General features: G+C 37.6%; 3 protein-coding genes across 12 annotated transcripts in view; 1 reads left to right on the forward strand and 2 right to left on the reverse strand.

The window, feature by feature from the left end:
* The window catches only part of LOC125801107 (zinc finger protein 271-like), a 223,993-nt gene extending 205,997 nt beyond the window's left edge, over positions 1-17,996 (reverse strand). For 2 of the 6 annotated variants that reach the window (XM_049477123.1, XM_049477127.1), the window contains exons 1-9: positions 17,844-17,996; positions 16,972-17,068; positions 16,058-16,177; positions 13,752-13,859; positions 13,504-13,617; positions 9,844-9,892; positions 9,350-9,539; positions 7,299-9,099; positions 6,466-6,639 (exon numbers count right to left, since the gene is read on the reverse strand). In XM_049477123.1, the coding sequence (XP_049333080.1) occupies positions 6,466-6,639; positions 7,299-9,099; positions 9,350-9,539; positions 9,844-9,892; positions 13,504-13,617; positions 13,752-13,859; positions 16,058-16,177; positions 16,972-17,021 (2,606 nt within the window). In that variant the 5' untranslated portion in view covers positions 17,022-17,068; positions 17,844-17,996. Of the gene's footprint in view, positions 1-6,465; positions 6,640-7,298; positions 9,100-9,349; positions 9,540-9,843; positions 9,893-13,503; positions 13,618-13,751; positions 13,872-16,057; positions 16,178-16,971; positions 17,069-17,843 lie in introns of those variants that run through there. The other 4 variants (XM_049477124.1, XM_049477126.1, XM_049477125.1 and 1 more) reach the window with 4 other exon arrangements.
* LOC125801482 (zinc finger protein 239-like) overlaps positions 1-22,850 on the forward strand; it is a 297,730-nt gene that overhangs the window by 77,842 nt on the left and 197,038 nt on the right. The gene's annotated exons all lie outside the window — the stretch shown is intronic.
* Positions 20,236-22,850, reverse strand: part of LOC125801120 (uncharacterized) — a 103,711-nt gene continuing 101,096 nt past the window's right edge. For all 5 annotated transcript variants that reach the window (XM_049477227.1, XM_049477226.1, XM_049477223.1 and 2 more), the window contains 2 exons: positions 21,158-21,258; positions 20,236-20,478 (listed from right to left, as the gene is read on the reverse strand). In XM_049477227.1, coding sequence (XP_049333184.1) covers positions 20,363-20,478; positions 21,158-21,258 — 217 coding nt within the window. In that variant the 3' untranslated portion in view covers positions 20,236-20,362. The remainder of the gene's footprint in view (positions 20,479-21,157; positions 21,259-22,850) is intronic.

The following is a 22,850-nucleotide window of genomic DNA, read 5'->3' on the forward strand; positions in this document are numbered from 1 at the left end:
ACTACTCAATCTGATACATCACACAACAGTCCATAAGTCAAAAACTGCAATAGTCACTTTAGATGCAGAGAAGGCTTTCGATAAGGTTAATTGGAAATTCCTTTTCACTACACTACATTAACTAGGTTTTGGAGAATCATTTATAGAATGGATTAAAACTCTACACTTCACCCAAAGCCACAGTCAATACTAACGGACTAATATCACAGAATTTCACACTGCACAGAGGAACTAGGCAAGGATGCCCACTCTCTCCTCATTTGCACCATTAGCTCATCTCCACCATTAGCAGCAGCTATACAACAATGCCCAAATCAAAAGGTATCCATACCCACACTACCGAACAAAAAAAATCAGCCTTTATGCAGATGATTATTCTACTATTTCTACAAAACCCACTCTCCTCAATTCCTCAGACTACACAAATAATTAAAACATTCTCTAAAATCTCAGATTATTCCATTAACTGGTCTAAATGCACCGTTCTACCATTTAACATGAACTTATCAGACACAGCAGTTCAGTCACTCCCTATCCCTATGTGCACTGAACACATCACATACCTGGGCATTAAAGTTTCCATCCAGCTGTCTGAGCTGCACACACTTAAAGGGATAGTTCGGTATTTTTGACATGAGTCTGTATGGCATCATCATAACCAGTGTCGTGCATCCACACTGACTTACCCCCCACAGCGTCCTGTGAGCCGAGTTCTTGTCCAGTTTAGGTCAAAGCGAAAGTAGTCCGGCATGTTTGCTGGGGTCAGGAAAATAACTCCTTTTTCTTCCCAAAGCAGTACGTGTTCAAAAGAGTGATTTATTTCCATCACAAAAAACTAACCCTGCAAAAGTCACGCCTCGTAAATCACTTGGGTCCTACTTTCTCTCGTTCCATATCAATGCGCGCAGCGCTGCAACCTGACAGCTAGCCTACGTGTTTGGGTCGCTTTGTTTACTTCTCGCCTCGAGAACATGTCTGACTACGAGAGTGACGAGGAAAACATTGATCACCGCTCAGAGCCACGGGGATATCTTTATGAACCCGAGTATACAGATGTTGAACTTTGCCAAATGGAATTAGATCGGGCAGAAAGAGAGAGGGTGGACAGAGAAGTGGTGGAAGATGAAACTGGAGCGAACATTGGTAGGCTACAGTTTTATTTACCTGGGGTGCAGGGACAGCAGATTTCTTCAGAATCCGTTTCTTCATCTGTCGTTGTCCAGGACATGTGGATAAAAAGTCATCATCGCTGAAGTGCGCACTGCAAACACGAAGCTTTTTTATTTTTTCCACTTTTGTGTCCACATGGATGCCCAGCGCTAGTACCCAAAGTTTCCTCAGAGCAACATCAGTCACAGGAAAACGATGAAAACTCTGCGGAGAATCAGCCACATCTTTGTTGCTACAGCCTGGATAGTCACAAGTCCGCACCATTTTAACACACACACACACACACCTAGCTATATATATATATGTGTTTACAAAGCTTATAAAAGCCAATAGACTTCTCCCTAAAGTTAGCTCATTTGCGTTGCTAGTCTGAACACAGCTGCTAAGCACTGCCAAAACACAGAACAAGTTGACGCGTGCGCAGCTCGCTGTCAGAATGACGCGCACTGATACGAAATGAGAGAAAGTACGAGGCGTGATTTTTGCAGGGTTAGTTTTTTGTGATGGAAATAAATCACTCTTTTGAACACGTACTGCTTTGGGAAGAAAAAGGAGTTATTTTCCTGACCCCAGCAAACATGCCGGACTACTTTCGCTTTGACCTAAACTGGACAAGAACTCGGCTCACAGGACGCTGTGGGGGGTAAGTCAGTGTGGATGCACGACACTGGTTATGATGATGCCATACAGACTCATGTCAAAAATACCGAACTATCCCTTTAATTTTAGACCACTACTCACAACCATCAACAATGATATCCAACGCTGGATGAACCTACCACTATCCTACCAATATCCACAATCAAAATGACAATATTACCTAAATTAAACTACCTCTTCTCAAGTATTCCCATCCAACCTACACCTACGTGGTTTAAACCTTAGAAGCAATCATCTCTAAATTCTACTGGAAAAAATAAAACACCCAGAATCAAATTAACCCCATTCCAAAAACACGGAACTCAGGGAGGCCTAGAAGCTCCAAATTTCCAACAATACCTCTCTGCAAACCAATTAAAGTACATTATTAAATGGATAAAACCAAATCAAACTGATGAAATATGGAGAGAAGTAGAACAAACATCAATTAATGAAATACAAATCTCAGACTTACCATTTATTAGCACAACAATCAATCGCCACCCTTGTTTCAAAAACCCAATTATATCTTCGACTCTGACAGCTTGGTGGAAAATTCATAAGAACACAAACACTAGACTTGCACCCACTAATTGTTCACCCATATGGCACAACCCCGACTTCCCACTACCAAAAAAACCCCCAAAACTACAAAAACGGAAAGAAAAAGGTATTACACATTTACACCACGTTCTACACAACATAACCTGGCTACTTTCTCACATCTAACCTAGAAATATAGCTTTGAGAGGAACTAGTTTTTGGAATATCTCCAACTTAGATCTATGTTAAACTCAAAAATCAAAGATTACCCAATTCTAGAACTTAGCCCACCAATTTCAGAATTCCTTAATATCTCTTTTTTCAGACAAAATTCTATCAAAAATATATAGACTTTTATTCAAATTAGACCAAACAGTCACTATCTCAATAAAAAATGGGATGAAGATATCTTAATTACCCCCAATGCTGATTTCTAGAGAAACATTATAGAAAACACATTCACCATGACTAACAATACTAACCTCCACCTTATACAATATAAAGTAATTCACAGGGTACACTACACTAAGCTTCATAAAATGGGATTAGTAGATTCAGAAATCTGCATACACTGCTCACTAAACACTCCAGACAACTACATACATGCTCTATGGTACTGCCCACCAATCAAACACTTCTGGCAGCTTGTTATAACTCGGCTAACTCCACTATTTTAACAGCCAATCTCTCCATCCCCATCACTCTGCCTGCTTGGTGACACGTGAACCACAAACCTAAACCAGGAGGAAAGCAGAGCACTTTTGGTGGTGCTAATCATCGCCAAAAAAACTATTCTCACAAACTCAAGGAAATCAAGGAAAAAAATCACCATCAGTCAATGGGAAAACTCACTCACAGAACACATAGAAAATGTAAAAAAATATCTGCATCTCTCAAAAACAGAACTCATGAACACATAAAAACCTGGTCAGCATTAAACAACCTCCTACATCAGTGACTCCATCAGTCTTTAACAGATAACCTACACACATCCATTATATATCTATAAACACATCATCCATATATCACCGCTACATTAATGTTCCTACACACACACATGCACACAGTCACGTAACACATTTAACATATAAGACATTTAGCTATTTTTATTTACTTATTTATTTTTTGTTATTCTGTGTGTTATTATGTTAGGGATGGATAAATGGAAACATATAGGAACCCATACTATAATATTTTTTTTTCTTCTTTTTTTTTCTTTTTCTTTCAAGGGCACAACTTCTTCTTTTGTTTTTTTTTTTCTCTCTCTCTCTTCTCTTCCCCTATATATTGTTTTCTATTTGGTTTATTTGTATATACACATCGTTATGTCCTCCCTCTGCACAGTGACCTCAGTTATCAGAAATTTGTATTAATACGAATAAAGTCTTAAAGGTTCTCCGAAGAGGGGGGGATGGTAACCAAGTATTTTAAATATACTTGGTTACTTTAGTATCCTTTGCAGTTATTTGAAAATTATTTCAGTTTGGATTTTGCCATTCTTTGTTTTTATTTTTGTGAATTTTCTGTGGATTTTTTTTAATTTTTCTGATAAAGACTTTTGCTTCTGGAATCTCTCCTTTGCTTTTGCTTTAGTTTTTTGCTCCTGAGATTTGTCACACTTTTCACGGGTGGGCGGGGCTAAGAAGGCGGCCCCTTGAATCTCCATTGGTCAGCTGGTTCTGGACTGACGGGTTCCCTGAACCCTCGTCTGAGACTGACCGCGCCCACCCCGCCAGTTTCAAGCATCCTTCCAAAAACGGAGAGCGAACAGCTTCCAGTGCACAGCAGCAGCGGCATATTTTTACAATTAAATTTCATACAAACGTTCTGTTCAATGTTACAGTGCCCTCCATAATTATTGGCACCCCTGGTTAAGATGTGTTCTTTAGCTTCTCATAAATTGAGTTTTGTTCAAAATAATATAGGACCACGATGGGAAAAAAAAGTAAAGTCCAACCTTTAACTCAAGTAAATTTTAAGGGGGAAATAAAATCCCTCGCAACAAATGGTAGCTTCTTGGGGTAACAAAGTCTCCAAAACAACCATTAGGCGCTATCTACATGCCAACAAGCTGTTTGGGAGGCATGCACGGAAGAAACCATTTCTCACTCACAATCATAAACGCAAACGTTTGGAGATTGCTAAGCGGTACTGGGACTTCAACTGGGACCGTGTGCTTTGGTCAGATGAAACAAAGATAGAGCTTTTTGGCAACAAATGCTCTAAGTGGGTCTGGCGTAACACAAGAGCTGAGTATGCAGAAAAGCACCTCATGCCCACTGTGAAATACGGGGGGGGGATCAGTGATGCTGTGGGCCTGTTTCTCTTCTAAAGGCCCTGGAAACCTTGTTAGGGTGCATGGCATCATGAATGCTCTAAAATACCAGGACATTTTAAAACAAAATCTGGTGGCTTCTGCCCGAAAGCTGAAGATGGGTCATCACTGGGTCTTTCAGCAAGATAATGACCCTAAACATGTGGCCAAATCTACACAGAAATGGTTCACCGCACACAGAATCAAGCTCCTCCCATGGCCATCTCAGTCCCCAGACCTCAACCCCATTGAAAACCTGTGGGGTGAGCTGAAGAGGAGAGTGCAGAGGAGAGGACCCAGGTCGTTGGATGATTTAGAGAGAATGTGCAAAGAGGAATGGTCAAAGATCCCTCTTTCTGTATTCTCCCATCTTGTGAAACATTACAGGAGAAGATTAGGTGCTGTTTTGTTGGCAAAAGGGGGTTGTACAAAGTATTAACATCAGGGGTGCTAATAATTGTGGCACACATGATTTGATGTTAAATAATTATTTCTTAATGTGGGATTTTTTTCCTACTGAATAAATTCACTTGAGTTAAAGGTTGTATTTTACTCTTTTTTCCATCGTGGTCCTATATTATTTTGAACAAAACTCAATTTATGAGAAGCTAAAGAACACATCTTAACCAGGGGTGCCAATAATTATGGAGGGCACTGTATATTATGTTATATTATTCTCTTTCACTCCATTAAAAAGCTCACATTAGTGAGATGTGCTAAATATTCATGCACAAAGTATGATAGTTACCTAGCCAGTGAGTTAGATAGTTACCCACTCAGTGAGCTAATGAGTTAGCTAATTACCTAATTAGCTAACTAGTGAGTTACCTACTCAGTGAGCTAGTGAGTTACCTAGTCACTGAGCTAGTGAGTTAGCTAGTTACCTACTTTGTGCATGAAAATTTAGCACGCTAATGTGAGCTTTTTAATGGAGTGAAACAGAGAATAATATAACATTATATAACATTAAACAGAACGTTTGTATGAAATGTAACTGTAAACACAATCCGCTGCTGCTGCTATGCAGTGGAAGCTTTTCCCTCTCTGTTTTTGGAAGGATGCTTGAAATTGGAGGGGTGGGCGTGGTCAGTCCAGAACCAGCTGGCCAATGGAGATTCAAGGCCTTCTTCTAAGCCCCGCCCACCTGTGAAAAGAACTCAGAAGAAAAAAACTAAAGCAGAAGCAAGGGAGAGATTCCAGAAGCAAAAGTCTTTAACAGCAAAATCCAAAAAACTCCACAAAAAATTCACAAAAACACAAAAATGAAAGCAAAGACTGGCCAAATCCAAACTGAAATAAAGTAACCAAGTATATTTAAATATATATATTTGCTATATATTTTTTCTCTTTTGAATTTGCAACATACAATTTTTGCTTTTGATTCTTAACATTTTGATTGTGGATTTTATTTTTTGTGTAAAACTTTTTGCAAAAACGGAGAGAGAGAGAGAGAGAGAGAGAGAGAGAGAGAGAAACAAATGGAGAGAGACAAACACAAACAGAGAAATGGAGAGAGAGCAACAAAGCTCTCTATCCAGGTCTGAGCTGGAAGTCTGAACCGGATTGTTACAGCTGGACACCGCATTAAAGCGCTTCAGTCGTTAAACCAGAAAAGAAATCTGCATGTTGGGTGGCGGCGGGGCAGATTACGGCAGAAGTTGGGGTCAAACTTGGTGCCGAAATAAAACTTGGGTTAAAAAAATAGTAACGCGTTACTGATTCCAACTTAACAGCGTATGTTAATGATTTAACGCCGACATCCCTAATAATTACAAATGAAAAATCACAGAAACACTGACCTGAGAATCTGCAGTTTACATTGTGAACTCTTCAGTCCAGCAGAGAGCAGCTCCACTCCTGAATCCTGCAGGTCGTTGTTACTGAGGTCCAGCTCTTTCAGGGAGGAGTTTTCCAGGTATAAAACTGATTCCAGATTTTCACACGTCTTTACTCCAAGATTACATGAAGCTAGTCTAAAAATCAAGAATAAACAAATGATTTCACAATAAACCCAAAGAAGAATATTTGAATGGATTGACAAAGAATAGCTGGTGTTTCTTTATACTGAAACAGTTAACATGCAGAAATCTCCACTTTATTTGTGATCAGCATGGGCATACAGTTCACCAAAAGCTCTGGGACAGATTATAATGAGTTAAAATAGAAAAGAAAATGTTTAACAAAACATAGAATGAGCAAGGCTTTTTGGAGTATGTGAATTTATTCTATTTTCCCAGTTAAACTCTGGAAAAACATTACACCTTCTCCCACATATATATAGGTTAGAAATAAATACAGACACTTAAAATGTATGTTCTATATGAAATTTTTATGTTGTATTGTTAATCATCATTTCTCCAAAGCATATTGAGATGCAAGATGCAAGAGATGTGCATTTATTTTAACAAAAACATATAACTTTTTTAAGATTGTATTTAATCAGTCTAAGACAGAAACTTCATGTACTGTTTACATTAAAATGATGGTTTGATTATTATTACACACAAAGGATAATGCATGCTTATATGTAACAATGTGAATAATGTAGATCCATCAGTGATTGAATGGAAACTGATTCTACACATCAGCAGTTTATTAAAAACTGTGTGAAGGCCTGAATAAAAATACTCACACAGCTCTTCTGGATATTTTAACTACTGGCAGCAGCCTTAGAAGACACTCCTCTGATGGATGATATTTACTGAGGTTAAACTCCTCCAGCTCTTCTTCTGAGTTCACCAACACAAACGCCAGAGCTGACCACTGAGCAGGAGAGAGCCTGGCCTGTTGAAGACGACGCTCACCACCTCCACTCAGGTATTTCTGCACTTCCTGCACTAGAGAATGATCATTCAGTTCATTCAGACAGTGGAACAGATTGATGGATTTCTCTGGAGATGAGTTCTCCTCAATCTTCTTCTTGATGTATTTGATGGTTTCCTCATTGCTGTGAGAGATCCTCTCTGTCTGTGTCAGTACGACTCGTAATAGAGTCTGATTAGACTTCAGTGAGAGACCCAGGAGGAAACGAAGAAACAAGTCCAGGTGTCCACTCTCACTCTGTAAGGCTCTGTCTATGGCACTGCTGAGGAATTTAGTAATCGTTGACTTGCTGAAGATTGCAGATAGTTCAGTGCTTTGGTTTTCAGGGATTTGCTGATTCAAAAAGCTTCTGTCAATGAAGCAGAGAAATGCATATAAAGCAGCAAGAAACTCCTGAACGCTCAGATGTACAAAGCTGAAGACCTTCCCCAGGTGCAGCTCAAGTTCCTCCCTGAAGATCTGGGTACACACTCCTGAGTACACCGACACTTCTTTAATGTCGATGCCACTCTCTCTTAGATCTTCCTCATAGAAGATCAGGTTTCCTTTCTCCAGCTGCTGGAATGCCAGTTTCCCCAGAGCCAGGATACTTGTTCTAATTTGCTGAGGATCAATGTCACTTTTCCCACTGTACTTCTGGCTCTTGAGTTTGATCTGAAAGATCAGGAAGTGTGTGAACATCTGTGTCAGGGTTTTGGGAATTTCTCCACTCTCAGCTTCACTCAGCATTCTCTCTAGAACAGTGGCTGTAATCCAGCAGAAGACCGGTATGTGGCACATGATGTAGAGGCTTCTTGAAGATCTGATGTGTGTGAAGACTTTATTGGCCAGGTCCTTATCTCTGATCCTCTTACTGAAGTACTCCTGTTTCTGAGGGTCACTGAAACCCCGCACTTCTGTTACCTGGTCAAAACACTCAGGAGGGATCTGATTGGCCGCTGCTGGTCGAGAGGTGATCCAGAGGAGAGCAGAGGGAAGCAGATTCCCCTTGATGAGGTTCGTCAGCAGAACATCCACTGAGGTTTGCTCTTCTATATTCACCAAGTTCTCATTGTTCTGGAAATCTAGAGGCAGTCGACACTCATCCAGTCCATCAAAAATGAACATGACCTTGTAGCCCTTATAATGTCTTGGTTTTAAATCTTGTGTTTCTGGGAAAAAGCTCTGAAGAAGATTCACAAGACTGAGCTTCTTCTCCTTCATCAGATTCAGCTCTCTAAAAGGAAGTGGAAATATGAAGAGAATGTCCTGATTTACTTCTCCTTCAGACCAGTCCAGAATGAACTTCTGCACAGAGACTGTTTTTCCTATTCCAGCCACTCCTTTAGTCAGTACAGTTCTGATGGGTCGTTTCTGTTCTGGTAATGGTTTAAAGATGTCGTTGCATTTGATAGGTTTTTCCTGTGTTGTTTTTTTCCTGGATGCAGCTTCAATCTGTTTCACCTCATGTTCCTGATTGACATCTCCTCCATCTCCCTCTGTGATGTAGAGCTCTGTGTAGATCTCATTCAGAAGTGCTGACTTTACATGGCCTGAGATTCCTTCATTAAGTATCTGATATTTATCTCTCAGCTTGGATTTGAGCTTTCGTTGGCATGCAGGGGCCAATTCTGATTACAGAGGAAGAGAATAAGGAAAATGTAATTAGCTGTGATCTTCATGAAAGACCCCTGTGTAGAACAACTTTGATACAGTAGATAATTTTAAGGTTTAAGGATACATTTGATGCTGTGACACAATATATTGTAATTACAAAATCCAGTTAACTATTGCCTATTATTCTAATTTGAAAAGCAGAATTCCTCTGAGGAAATAAATTAGCACTAGTTGTTCCCCATTCTCATGACCCAGAACTCTTACTGATCTCTAGTGTGTTGGCGAGGTCTGTCTGATTCATGTTCCTCAGGATGTGCAGTGTGACCTTCAGCACCCCCTCCTTCTGATCATCCTCCACCTCTCCCTCAGAGCATGCTGGGTAATCTGGATTTAGGAGATTCTTGAATGTGTTCAGCTCGTTCTTTACTAGAGAGAAAAACGTCTCCTGCAGCTTCTGATTAAGAACAAACATCAGAGAATCACTAAAGCTGATACAGTACAGAGAGAGATGATGACACTGATCTGAGGAGAAAATGAGTTATAGATGCTCTGGTCTGTAAAATGATTTAAACATCATGTTGCTGAGCAGCATCTTATTGCATTAATATCAACATTATTTAATATATAATACAGTTATAATACTCTATTAAACTGAAGGTGAATAAATTATGATTAGTATCAAAACTTTAAAGTAAAGTTACATTTATATGTAAAATAAATCAGGGAGATTCACATCATATATATGGTTCAGTACTAACCTTGAATATGTGGTCCAGTTCTTTTCTGGAAAAGTTTTTTTTCTTCTCACTGTGGATGAACAGAAAAGCCACACTGTAATCCACATTATTAAATCAGCTGATCTAAAAAAAACGTGTTTCAATAAAATATGGTGAGATTATTAATAAAATAAAGAATAGCAGCAAATAACAGATACAAAGAAAAGATTAATCTGTAATTAAAATAAAATGTAAATAAATGTATCAGGAATACCAGAACCAAGAGAGACACACGCTGATATGAGTCAAACAGTTTAATCAGTTTACTAACAAAAGGGACAAGCAGATAAGGATAGTCTAAAGCAGGCAGGGTCAGTAACATAAAGCCAGCATAAACAAACAACATACCAGTAGAGAGGAGAAAGCAGGGTCGGTACACAGAGAAATAGACAGAAGTGGAATAAGCAGAAGGGTGGTCTAATAACAAGCAACAGAAAGCAACAAACAATAAACTGAGCAAGGCAAAAAGGGTAAACAGTAAAAGAGAAAGGGGTCAATAAACGATAAGGCAGAATAACAAAGAGATACGTGTCGTAGAAGAGCTAGGGAACCTAGATTCAATACTCAGCAACTGATAGCTGAAACTGAGGAGTATTTATACTCAAACATTCAGGTGAGCAATCAGTAGCTGTAGCTCAGTAGCTCAGCAGCAATGTGAATGTAATTAGAAAGAAAACAGCTAAAATGTTTTCCAGAATTTCAATTAACAAAATATGTTTTAAAGTGTATTATAATCAATTCTGAATACATTACTGGTCTATGTATTGTACTAGAACACATTCTCCCATTGCTGGATGTATGCACTCACCCCAGCAACTGAGATGATAAATATATGCACGACAGATGATGACGTTTTATTCAATGCTATTAAAGAAACAATAAATGTCCTGTTTTCAATACACTGGAACATAGTTTTAGAAGCAATAATCCTAGCAAAAAAAAAATTTCCACCAGACACATAAAGCACTTTGTGGTTTGGCCACCAGATGGCGCTAATGTGCTCTGTGTCGTAAAGCTTTGAGTGGAGAATATTTTTGTACAGTTAGGAGAAACGATTCAGCGCTTATATAAGCTTTAGTTTACCATCAATAATATTTTAGATACGTTAGCAGAGCAATTTCAGCAGAAGTAGCATTAATTGTGTTTAATTTAGTATAAAAGAGGAGAGAACAGAGCACATGTACACACATGGACAAAATTGTTGGTACCCCGCGGTTAATGAAAGAAAAACCCACAATGGTCACAGAAATAATTAGAATCTGACAAAAGTAATAATAAATAAAAATGCTATGAAAATGAACATATGAAAGTCAGATATTGCTCTTCAGCCATGCTTCAACAGAAGTATATAAAATATATATAAAAATCTCATGAAACCTGGGCCTGAGCAGACATGGTACCCTTAACTTAATATTTAGTTGCACAACCTTTTAAGGTAATCACTGCAATTAAATGATTCCTGCAGCTCTCAGCAGGTATTTTGGTCCACTCCTCATGAGTTATCTGCTCCTGCTGTCTCAGGTTTGAAAGAGCCTTTTCCAGACGGCTCCATGTTTCAGCTCCTTCCAAAGATGCTCAATAGGATTTAGGTCAGGACTCATAGAAGCACTTCAGAATAGTCTAATGTTTTCCTCTTAGCCAATCGTGGGTGTTTCTATCTGTGTGTTTTGGGTCATTATCCTGTTGCAAGACCCATGACCTGCGACTGAGACCAAGCTTTCTGACACTGAGCAGCACATTTCTCTCTAGAATCTCTTGATAGTCTTGAAATTTCATTGTACCCTGAACAGATTCAAGACCCCCTGTACCAGGTGCAGCAAAGCACCATGTTTCCACCATGTTTCACAGTAGGGACAGTGTCCTTTTCCTCATATGCTTCATTTTTCTGTCTGTAAACATAGAGCTGATGTGTCTTGACAAAAAGTTCCAGAAGCTTTGTGGCTTCTCAACATGTAGTTTAGCAATTTCCAGTCTGGCTTTTTAATGTTTTGTTTTCAACAATGGTGTCCTCCTTGGTCGTCTCCCATAAAGTTCACTTTGGCCCAAACAGTGATGGTGTGATCTGACACTGATGCTCCTTGAGCTTAAAGTTCACCTTTAATCTCTTTAGGAGTTTTTCTGGGCTCTTTTGTTCCCTTTCGTATTATCCGTCTCTTTGATTTGTCATCAATTTTCCTCCTGCGGCCACGTCCAGGGAGGTTAGCTACAGTCCTGTGGATGTTAAATTCCTGAATAATATGTGAACTGTAGTCACAGGAAATTCAAGCTGCTTAAAAATGCTTAAAAAATAACCTTTAACTTTAACATGCTTTTAATTTAATTAAATTTTCTCCTGAAACAACTCTTCCCTTCACTTCCTCTGGTCCATGTTGAGTGTGGTACACACCACTTCACCAAACAGCACAGTGACTACCTGTAGCCCTATATATATATATATATATATATATATATAGACCCACTGATTGATTACAAGATTTAGACACCTGTGATGCTAATTAGTGGACACACCTTGATTTAACATGTGCCTTTAGTCACATTATTTTCAAAGGTACCATAATTTTTGTCCAGGCCTGTTTAATGAGTTTACTTTTTAAAACAATTATGTTGAAGCACAGTTGAAAATCAATGTCAGATTTTCATTTATTTATTTTCATAGAATTTTTATTTAGTATTACTTTTGTCAAATTCAAGTTATTTCTGTGACCATTGTGGGTTTTTCATTCACGCTTCATTTTCCTCCAAATCTCTCTCTCTCTCTTCCCCATGCTTTCTCACACACAAACACACACACACACACACACACACACACACAGCTGAAGGCATGTTTTCTCTTTCCAGGCTGTTAAAGGTGGGATATGGAGCTACTCTAGAGTTTATTTCCTCCATTAAAGCTCTCAGTTAAAATCAGTTACTCAGCACATTAAAATATTCTCATTTATACTGACATTAGCAATAAAACAAAAAATAATCTAGTCTGCCAGACACAACACACTGCACAATGACTGTTGTCCCTTCACAGAATATTGTTGTGATTAATACAATGAATGTTTTAATTTGATTGATATAACTTATATAAATATAGTATAATTTAGTTTTGCTTTTCTAACACTGATGCTTTTATTCAAGAATATCTGGTAGGTCACATGGTGCACTGTTCAATATTTGGAGGTGTGAGTTTAATGTTTAAATATTGAATATATTGTTTTGATTAATATATTTAATAAGCAAATCTTACGATCATTTAAGAAGTGCAGTTTATTACAATATAATACTTTTCGAAACATTTTTTTGAATAATGCAAAATACAGTTTTTTTTATCTGACAAAATTACAAAAATCATTTAGATACTGTTTTTATCAGAATTACACACCCCTAATATAGATATATAATTATACTGTAATTTACTCTCATTGTTCAGGTCAGTCAGTCTAATCTAAACCCCGCCTCCCCATCACACCACAGCTGTGTACACTGATCATTACATACAGTGAATCTCACACTGACCTCCTGTGTATGTGTGTGAAAGTGTGTGTGTGTGTGTGTGTGTGTGTGTGTGTGAGGGTGTGTGTGAGGGTGTGTGTTATATGCTTTAAAAAGGTAAATTATAGAAAAAGTAAATGATGTAAGTGATGTTTCACTCACTGTGGGTCAGAGGTCATATCTTCACTGCTGAAATAAGGAGGAATAATGATGGACGCGTCACTCTTCATAGAAACACAGCTGGGTTTTGGAGAAGCTCCTCTCTGGGTTTCAGTTCTGTTAACATTAAACACAGTGAAACTCCAGCATTTACACAGTGAAACTCCAACACACAGCACATCTTTAATAAAGATCAGGAACTGAAGAGCTTCACTCTCAGAACAGAACAGTAGTTTAGTGCAGTGATGTACCGAGACCCAGAGCTTCCTCCTCCACTGCTGAACTCTGGAGGATCCACCATGGACCAATCACTCTTCATAGACACTCCACTGGGGGCTGGAGATGCTGCTCTCTTCTCCCTGTAAACAGATCTTCATGATGATCCATGATGAGAGTAAAGTGTGGAGTAATGTGTTCCTTTACTAAAACTTATTCACAGGTTCCAGACTAACTTCTTCATAACCGTCCCAGAAGCGTCCCGAAGCTTTCTGTCAGCTGCCCCAAACTGAAAAACGCTCGTCTAATAAATATACATATTTTAATTTCTTTAACAATACTGTTGAATATATTTGTGTGTTTGTTATGATGTCACAATGTCATCACCTGATTAGATCATATTTACTATATGTATTTTATAGATCTGTGTCTAGTTAATAACATGTATTGGTAAGAGCTACACAATTACACAATTATACTGTATTATAAACTAAAAGGTATACTTTTATACTGAACTCTAACAGAGATACAGATCAGAACAGAATAGAACAAGTCTTTCTGTGAGAAGCTTCATTCCACAGCTTTAATATCAAACCCAATCACTTCCATCTGATCTATATAAATGCAGCACATCAGGATTTCCTCATTTCTAATGCTAATGTAAACCCAGACAGCGTGTGGTAAAATCCGAGACGGATCCTCACAATGGATCTGGTTCAGAGTTCACTTTCACTACAGACTAATCCGATCCGGATTTTGATCAAATCGTCACATTTATGTTCAAAAATCTGGACCAGATCCTCTTACCACCATCCTGAACCAGAGCAGCTCTGTTCTGGTTATTGAACCTCGCCAGCTGCAAACAGCTCAGCAACCACCCCTATACCATAGCAACCACCATAGCAACAACATAAGATCACTACAGAAACCACCTAATACTGTTACTGTGCCAGAATTAAACATATTTACACTCTACACTACAATATGGAATAATAAGTATTAATATTAACTATTAGATATTAAAGGCAGATCTTTACTTTAAATACAGATTAGAAACACATTCTACTATAAGAATAACAGGCTGGTTTGTTAAGCGTTTCTCTGTGTTTAAGATAACTCTGTTCGTAACAGTTTAAAACTGTAAAACATGCAGATCACAGCTCCTGGATTAGAGCTGAAATCATTAAAATATAAAACTACTTTACATTAGGGCTGGGCGATATGGAAAAAAGTCTTATCACGATATAGTTTTCCATATCAGCCGATATCGATATGTATCACAATATAAATCAATTAACGTTCTGTTACACTTAAAGGTTTCTTTTTACTCATAAGTGAGAGAATATGGGAGTTATGACCAAAATCACTAGCAGACTCAGAGCCTTGTGGACAGACACTAGGATATCCACATCTTGTCAGGTAGGTACAAGGTGCTCAGACAGCTTTTAAATTAATTTAAAAAAGTCATTATACATCCACACAGGTCCGGAACCCACCCACATGTTTGGCCCTTAAGACAAGTACAAGGGGACAAATATATAAACTCTAAAAAAAATCAGACCCTATACATTATTTGTCTGTTTAATTTAAATTCCCATAGCACTTCTAAAATTATATTTAATCAAGGGATTATTCCCCTCCCTGAATGCAGGCAGCTACATAAAGCAAAATACAAGAGTAATATCAGTGTTCATTTTGACAGGTGGTTTTGATGTAGTTAAAGTCTTAATCTTTTGACTAAAATGTATAATAGTTTTAATTACATTCTAGTCTATTGGATATTATTAATTTTAGTCAAGTTTTAGTCAGTGAAAACAAACATTTTAGTCTAGTTTTAGTCTAATAAATTTTGGTCATATAAAAAGTATGTATTACATATGTTTTACTGTTTTTAATCTTACTGTTTGTATGTAATCTTCTGTATTTAGTAAAATATCCAGCACAACAGACTCTCTACCTGTTAAAAACTAAAAACACAAAGTAGTCAGAGACAGAGGAGAAACAGAAACAGGAGAATTCTGCCCTCAGGGTTTTCTAACAGAAACAGTGAGGGTTAGGAAAAAAGATGGAAAGTGCTGCTTTTCTGTGTGTTTAAATACTAACCCATCACTCGTGCTGAAGTTAACGTTAGTTTACATGGAAAGTGGTAAAGCATGCTGCCTGATCGCGTGCTACACCTGTTCGCAGCGCAGCTTAAACGGGAAATAGAAAATAAAGTTTATCGAATCCTATCACCCAGCTTATCAGTGTAATCGAGGAAAATATATATCGTGATACATATCGATAACGTTTTAACGCCCAGCACTACTTTACATATTCACCCATCACTTAATTTACTCACTTTAGAACAGGAGGTCCTCCTCCACTGCTGAAGTTTGGAGGATAATCCATGGACCAATCACTCTTCATAGACACTCCACTGGGGGCTGGAGATGCTGCTCTCTTCCTCCTGTAAACAGATCTTAATGATGATCCATGACGAGAGTAAAGTGTGGAGTAATGTGACGTAACAATGTCATCACCTGATTAGATCATATTTACTATATGTATTTTATAGATCTGTGTCTAGTTAATAACATGTATTGGTAAGAGCTACACAATTACACAATTATACTGTATTATAAACTAAAAGGTATATTTTTATACTGAACTCTAACAGAGATACAGATCAGAACAGAATAGAACAAGTCTTTCTGTGAGAAGCTTCATTCCACAGCTTTAATATCAAACCCAATCACTTCCATCTGATCTATATAAATGCAGCACATCAGGATTTCCTCATTTCTAATACTAATGTAAACCCAGACAGCGTGTGGTAAAATCCGAGACGGATCCTCACAATGGATCTGGTACAGAGTCCACTTTCACTACAGACAAATCCGATATGGACCATATTTTTGAACATAAATATGCAACCACCCCATACCATAGCAACCACCTAGCAACAGCATAATATCACTACAGCAACCACCCAGAAGGAAACATATTATTAATATTAACAATTAGATATTAAAGGCAGATATGTACTTTAAATACAGATTAGAAACACATTCTACTATAAGAATAACTGGCTGGTTTGTTAAGTGTTTCTCTGTGTTTAAATACAGCACAGGGTTCTGACTCTGGTCCAGGAGAAACTCTGTTCTCAGTATTTTAAAACTGTAAAATATGCAGATCACAGCTCCAGGATTAGAGCTGAAACCATTACAATACAAAACTACTTTACATATTAAACCCATCACTTAATTTACTCACTTTAGGACAGGAGGTCCTCCTCCACTGCTGGAGTTCTGAAGATCCATCATTTACTCTTCTTCATTCACACACAGCTGAACACTGCCGACACCGACCCCTGAGAACAGATCAGCCGTTACAATAAAACCTTTATTCTTACAATAATGACATTATCATCAGAACTGCATTAAACAAAACCTGATAAACTAACAAAACAAACCAAACAGAGAACGATACATAACAGTGTGATTTACCCTCATTACACATTATTCTACAGATTACAGAAACATTTACTGTTATTATAATTTAATTATTAGTAGTAATATTACTGCATTACACAACATTATAAACATACACACTGTTCTATTATTATTAATGATATTATTATTATTATGTTACTGAATCAGAATAGAGAGATTATTTAAGTATAATATAAAACAGCAGGATTAAAAACACTAACACACCGCGTGATCTTGAGCTCCGTTGCTCCCCCTGCTGGTTAAACAGCGCTACTGCATATAAACACGCCTTTATAGCAGTTCCGTGTTTTTATCTCCCCAACAGATCAAAGTCCACATTAAGCAGTAATGCGCTTTAAACAGCATAAACTACACTGTGATCAATAAATATCAATCTATATCTGCGCATTTCTCTTAAGTTTACAGCATTATTGATCTGTTACAGCTGATTGTTCTCCAGCCGCTCTGATCTAGACCAGGTCCAGGTCTGATCCAGGCCCGGTTCAGCTCTCCATGCTGATCCTGGTTCTTCCAGTGGAATCGGACACTGAGCTGAGCTTAAAGAACCGGTTCTGGATCTGAGGAACCTTTAGAACCGGTTCTGACTTTAAGCTACACGGTTCTGTTCTACATTCTCTTCAGTTCTGAACTTACCGAGTGAATCCGGACTTCTGTCCTCTTCTAAAGAAGGAGACTGGACTTTCTCCTTCACCTGCGTCTCACCTGTCTCCTTCTAAGGCGGAGCTATTGTACGTTATTCCCTACTGTCAGCCAATCATATCACAGGGCTGAATGTAATGTTTGATGTTCATGAGCCTTAAGTTTCTCCCACACAGCTGTAAAACCCTCAGTTTTTAGACTGGTGTTCTGCTACCCGTCCAAAAGTGCTCCTCCCCGCAGTGCGCATGCTCTGACCCACATTTAATTTTTTTTTTATAAGTTTTTCATAATGATTCTGTTTTCCGTGACTGCATTAAACACCCTGAGCTCACTGTCATTATTTATTTAAGGGTTATATAGCTGGAACGATTCTGCTTCACTCCTTAGCTCCAGCTACAGCCATAGACATCATATACACAGACGCCGCATCACCTAACACCGTCTATTGGAGCTGGTGTGCCTGCGTGGCCGCCATATTGGAGGAGGAAACCCTGCACCACAAGTGCAATAATTTACACTGAGGAAGGTGTTTAATACACCTATAATAATCGCAACTCCACCATTTTTTACCCGATTTACACACGGTCTGGTTTGTTACAAACAGCAGAGATGTAGTTATGATACAGGACGCTGTTACACATTACAAATACCTGCTTTCATGCTGAAATACTTTAAATTATGCTTTTAAACAAAGACAGATATACGGTATAGCATATTTATAAGGTTAATATAATATAATGTTACCTGTCTCCACTCTCTTAACTATAAACTTTAACATGAAATATAAATATTAAAATATTAAAAGGCAGCAAAAATCATTTTAAACACCACACATTAACACAGGTTATGCACACTATAGACATTATTACTTTTTACACGCTTTTACATGCACCATATTTCCTAGAGATTGTCTATTTTCCACTGGAGGAAGCATCAGCGCTGCTCATTACTGAGTGTGAATTTGTGGAGTGGATCACATGTTGCCCAATTAATGACAGCTAACGAAGAGAAATGTTCTCCGTAGTTTATAGAATAAAACAACAACATTCATATACATATCATAGAAACTAATTTAGAAACTCCAAGATTTTCAGACACTGTAGTGTCACACAAGTGACTTTGTGGAGAGGTATTTGGTCATCAAAGCACAGATATATATATATATATATAGCCGTGAGGCTTTATAACCACCACCTCCCCAGGCAGCGCACTAGACGCTCTAAGTTATAAATGCACTCCACACTTTACTCATCCATTGTATGTATGTTTTTCTTAAATTTAATCGTATGTACTTTTTGCACTCTTTTCCTTTTGTTTGTGCTGCTGAAACAATGTGGGATAATAATAAAGGCTATCTATCTCTCTTACACCATTGAAGTGGCACCAGGAGTCCTATGGAGAGGACACCTCGATCAGCTGAGGAGGACACTATGCCAGTCAGTAAAGAGTCACCTGAGGTGTTCATAACACCTCCTGCTGTTCCGGAGCTGTCTACTCCTGATGAGTCAGAGTATTATAAAGTGTTACCCTTTTACACTCTAATTTCTCAGACATTTATTAGTGTTCTGTAGCTAACGTGTTTAAACATTGTGATAAAAGTTCATATTTCCCTCTGTGTTATTATACACTTAGCCCTGACCGGCTTGTAGCGTAAGCTAGGCTGGTTAGCTAAATTAACTAGCTAATGCTAGCTATCCTAGCTAGGTTAGTCTAAATACATATATTTTAACATTATTAATAAATGCTTTCGTGTATTTGTCTTTATTAGTCGACTGTCTAACTGAATAAACAGAGTTTAAATTAATAGTGGCGTTTTTTGCTGTATGTTCACCTTACATTTCACATTATATTGATTACAATGACCTACCACTGGACGCCAGGAACAGACGTTCAAAAGACGTCCACTGAAAAGCCAAAATTAAAGTTTTTGCGACGTCTTTTTTGAACGTCTTTTGAACGTCTGTTGCTGGCGTCCAGTGGACGTCAATAATAGACGTTAAAAAAAGACGTCGCAAAAACTTTCATTCTGGCTTTTCAGTGGACGTCTTTCGAACGTCTAACAAAGACGTTGCTTTGACGTCTTTTGGACGTGTCTAAACGTTTTCTATGGATGTCCAAAAAACGTCTTTATAGGGTTCAAAATGGAAGTTCAAAACAATGTCATTTCAGACTTCTTTTCAACATCACTTACAGGCTTATGATCAGATACAGTTCAAAATCATGTATGAAATATTTCTAAGATGATATTTAAGAATTTATTGTTGAAAACCATGTTTTGTTCGTCAAACCTTCATCCTACTCTATTGTTCCAAGTATTTAATAACACCACTCTGATTTCAGTGCAGCCTTACAATTGGATATGCATGACTATTAAAAAAATGACACATTTTATAAAATGAGAAATATCTTTAATGAGGTTTAGGAAAACAATATTTGCATTTATGTATCAAAATGTAAACACCAACACCTTGTTTTTAAATGACAGAACAGAGTCCCATGGAACTTTAAATGAACTAAAAACAAACATGTCCTCCTCCTCCCTTCCTCCCAGGTGCATGTTTAAGATGGTCTGCTGCATGATGCTTTATTGCAGCCTCTGTAGCTTCTTTATCCCACTTCATGACTGCCGCTGCAAGAGTTTTTAAAACAAAATTAAAAGATAACCAGAGTGGTCACATCATAGAATTCATGTTAATTTCTGTATGTGAAAACATCCAGATTTGCCCTGTCAAATATCAAGTGCTAATACTGCAAAGACCCATGTTGATTAATGGGGTGCACAGCAGCATACATGTGACTAAGTTAGATGGAGTTAACTTAAATCAATGAAGTGCATTCTGGAAAGGGACAAGACTGCAAAAAATGGTGACTTTCAATTAAGAGATACAGTCACAAATTGAAAGAACCCGCATAGATACATCTGCCACTACAAAATAAAACAACTCAGACACAAAAATCTTTAAGATGTTTGAATAATAAGGTATTTCTTCCAAATATCTAATTATCCTATGGATTTAAATGAAAGTAATATATACCCTGCTTCAGTCTATATTAACATCATAATATCAAGTAGTCAAGGCTGATGTACATTTGTATAATATAGTTTGTCGCTTAATATTCTCATTCAACAAAACATTAACTTTCATTAATAAAATTCCATCAATTGAGCATTCAATCAGTTGAGATTTTTGCTAAACCACTGACTTTACATTTAGAAAATGTTCATAATGAAAAAGTTGAGGTACTAAATATGAATAGAAAAAGATGCTATTAAATATATAAAAAAACATCAGGAAAATGCTGAATACCTCTTATTGCTTCATATAGGTTTGTTGTCTCCAGAGGCAGTTTATGCTTCTTCCCTTTCCCCTTCATATTGAACTTTGCCATCAACTGGTTGGTGAAGAGCCTGAAAAAAAACAGGTATTGCACCATTTAGATACTCCATGTGGGTATGTAACCTACAGCAACTGTAGCACTGGTGAGTATATTTGTTCTAGCACCCTATATTTTCGCAACCCTGCCACCTAGCGAAGTGGTCGTGGACCCGATGGATTACAGTTGGAATGTGAGTTCGTTTTATAGCGGTGATATTTGGGTGAGATAAACCTTTATATCTGTAAGTAGTTAGCTGAATTGGTAATATTTGGGTGAAATAAACCTTTAAATCTGTAAGTAGTTAAAGTGGTGATATTTGGGTGACAAACCTTTAAATCTGTAAGTAGTTAGCCAACGTGGTGATATTTGGGTGAAATAAGCCTTTAAAACTGTATGTATTTAGTTAAAGTGGTGATATTTGGGTGAAATAAAGCTTTAAATCTGTAAGTGGTCATATTATATTAAAAGGTAGTAAGTCATGCATTTCGCTAGGTGGCAGTGTCGCGAAGGGTCCTAGAGCAGCGGTCCTGAAACTGCAGTCTCCGGGTCTGCAGCTTTATACTATTGAAATTTCGTTCGGGATAAATAAAGTAGCTATCTCTTCTGGTCTGCTATCTGACAGACACAACGGGATTCAGCTGCTGCGCGCGCACACACACACACACACACACACACACACACCTTTGTATCTGTGTCTTTGTACCTTTCTGCAACACTAATACCATACATGACATCAGTTATTAAACTGTTACTTGTGCCAGTCTGCTGCTAGCTACCATTAGGTTAATCATGTGGAGATTACTGTCAGAAAGCCAGACTTAGACCAAGCAAAGAGTATTCCGTGACAGAGATTGAGGACAGCTATATAGAAAATAGCATGCAGTATGTTAACAGGTGAGATGGACTTGAATGAGATGGAGTGAATTTTGTGCCAAAAGTTTTACGCAAAAAAATATAATCCACAATCAAAATTTTAAGAATCAAAAGGAAAAAGTATATGTTGCAAATTCAAAAGAGAAAATATAGCAAAAATATATTTTTAAATATACTTGGTTATTTTATTATTTTTTGCAGTTATTACAAAATTATTTCAGTTTGAATTTGGCCAGTTTTTGCTTTCATTTTTGTGTTTTTTTGCCGCTAAAGACTTTTGCTTCTGTAATCTCTCTTGCTTCTGCTTCAGGTTTTTGCTTCTGGATTTTTGACACACTGGTGTGGGTGTGGCTTAGAAGGAGGTGCTCCTCTTGAATCTCCATTGGTCAGCTTGACAGCTCTGCCTGAACCCTCCGTCTGACACTGACCACGCCCACCTCGCCTGCAGCTTCCAGCGCTCTCCCAAACGCTATTAGCTATTTACTTATTCAATGAGCTAATCAGTTAGCTAGTTACCTATTCAGTAAGTTAGTGAGTTAGCTATTTACCTAGTCAGTATTATTTTATTAGTAGTAGTAGTCTATTAGTATTATTGCTGTTTTGTTTTAGGTTTTGTTTGTTAATTTATTCCTAATTATTATTTATTTCTTTATTTAATAATTTCTTTATTTTTATTGTTTGTATTATTTTATTTAATTATTGCTTCTTTAACAAAAGTTTTCTGCATTCCCTATTTGTTTTTTTTTTGTT

This window comes from Astyanax mexicanus, chromosome 4 (assembly GCF_023375975.1).
Source record: "Astyanax mexicanus isolate ESR-SI-001 chromosome 4, AstMex3_surface, whole genome shotgun sequence".
NCBI classification, from domain to species: Eukaryota; Metazoa; Chordata; class Actinopteri; order Characiformes; family Acestrorhamphidae; genus Astyanax; species Astyanax mexicanus.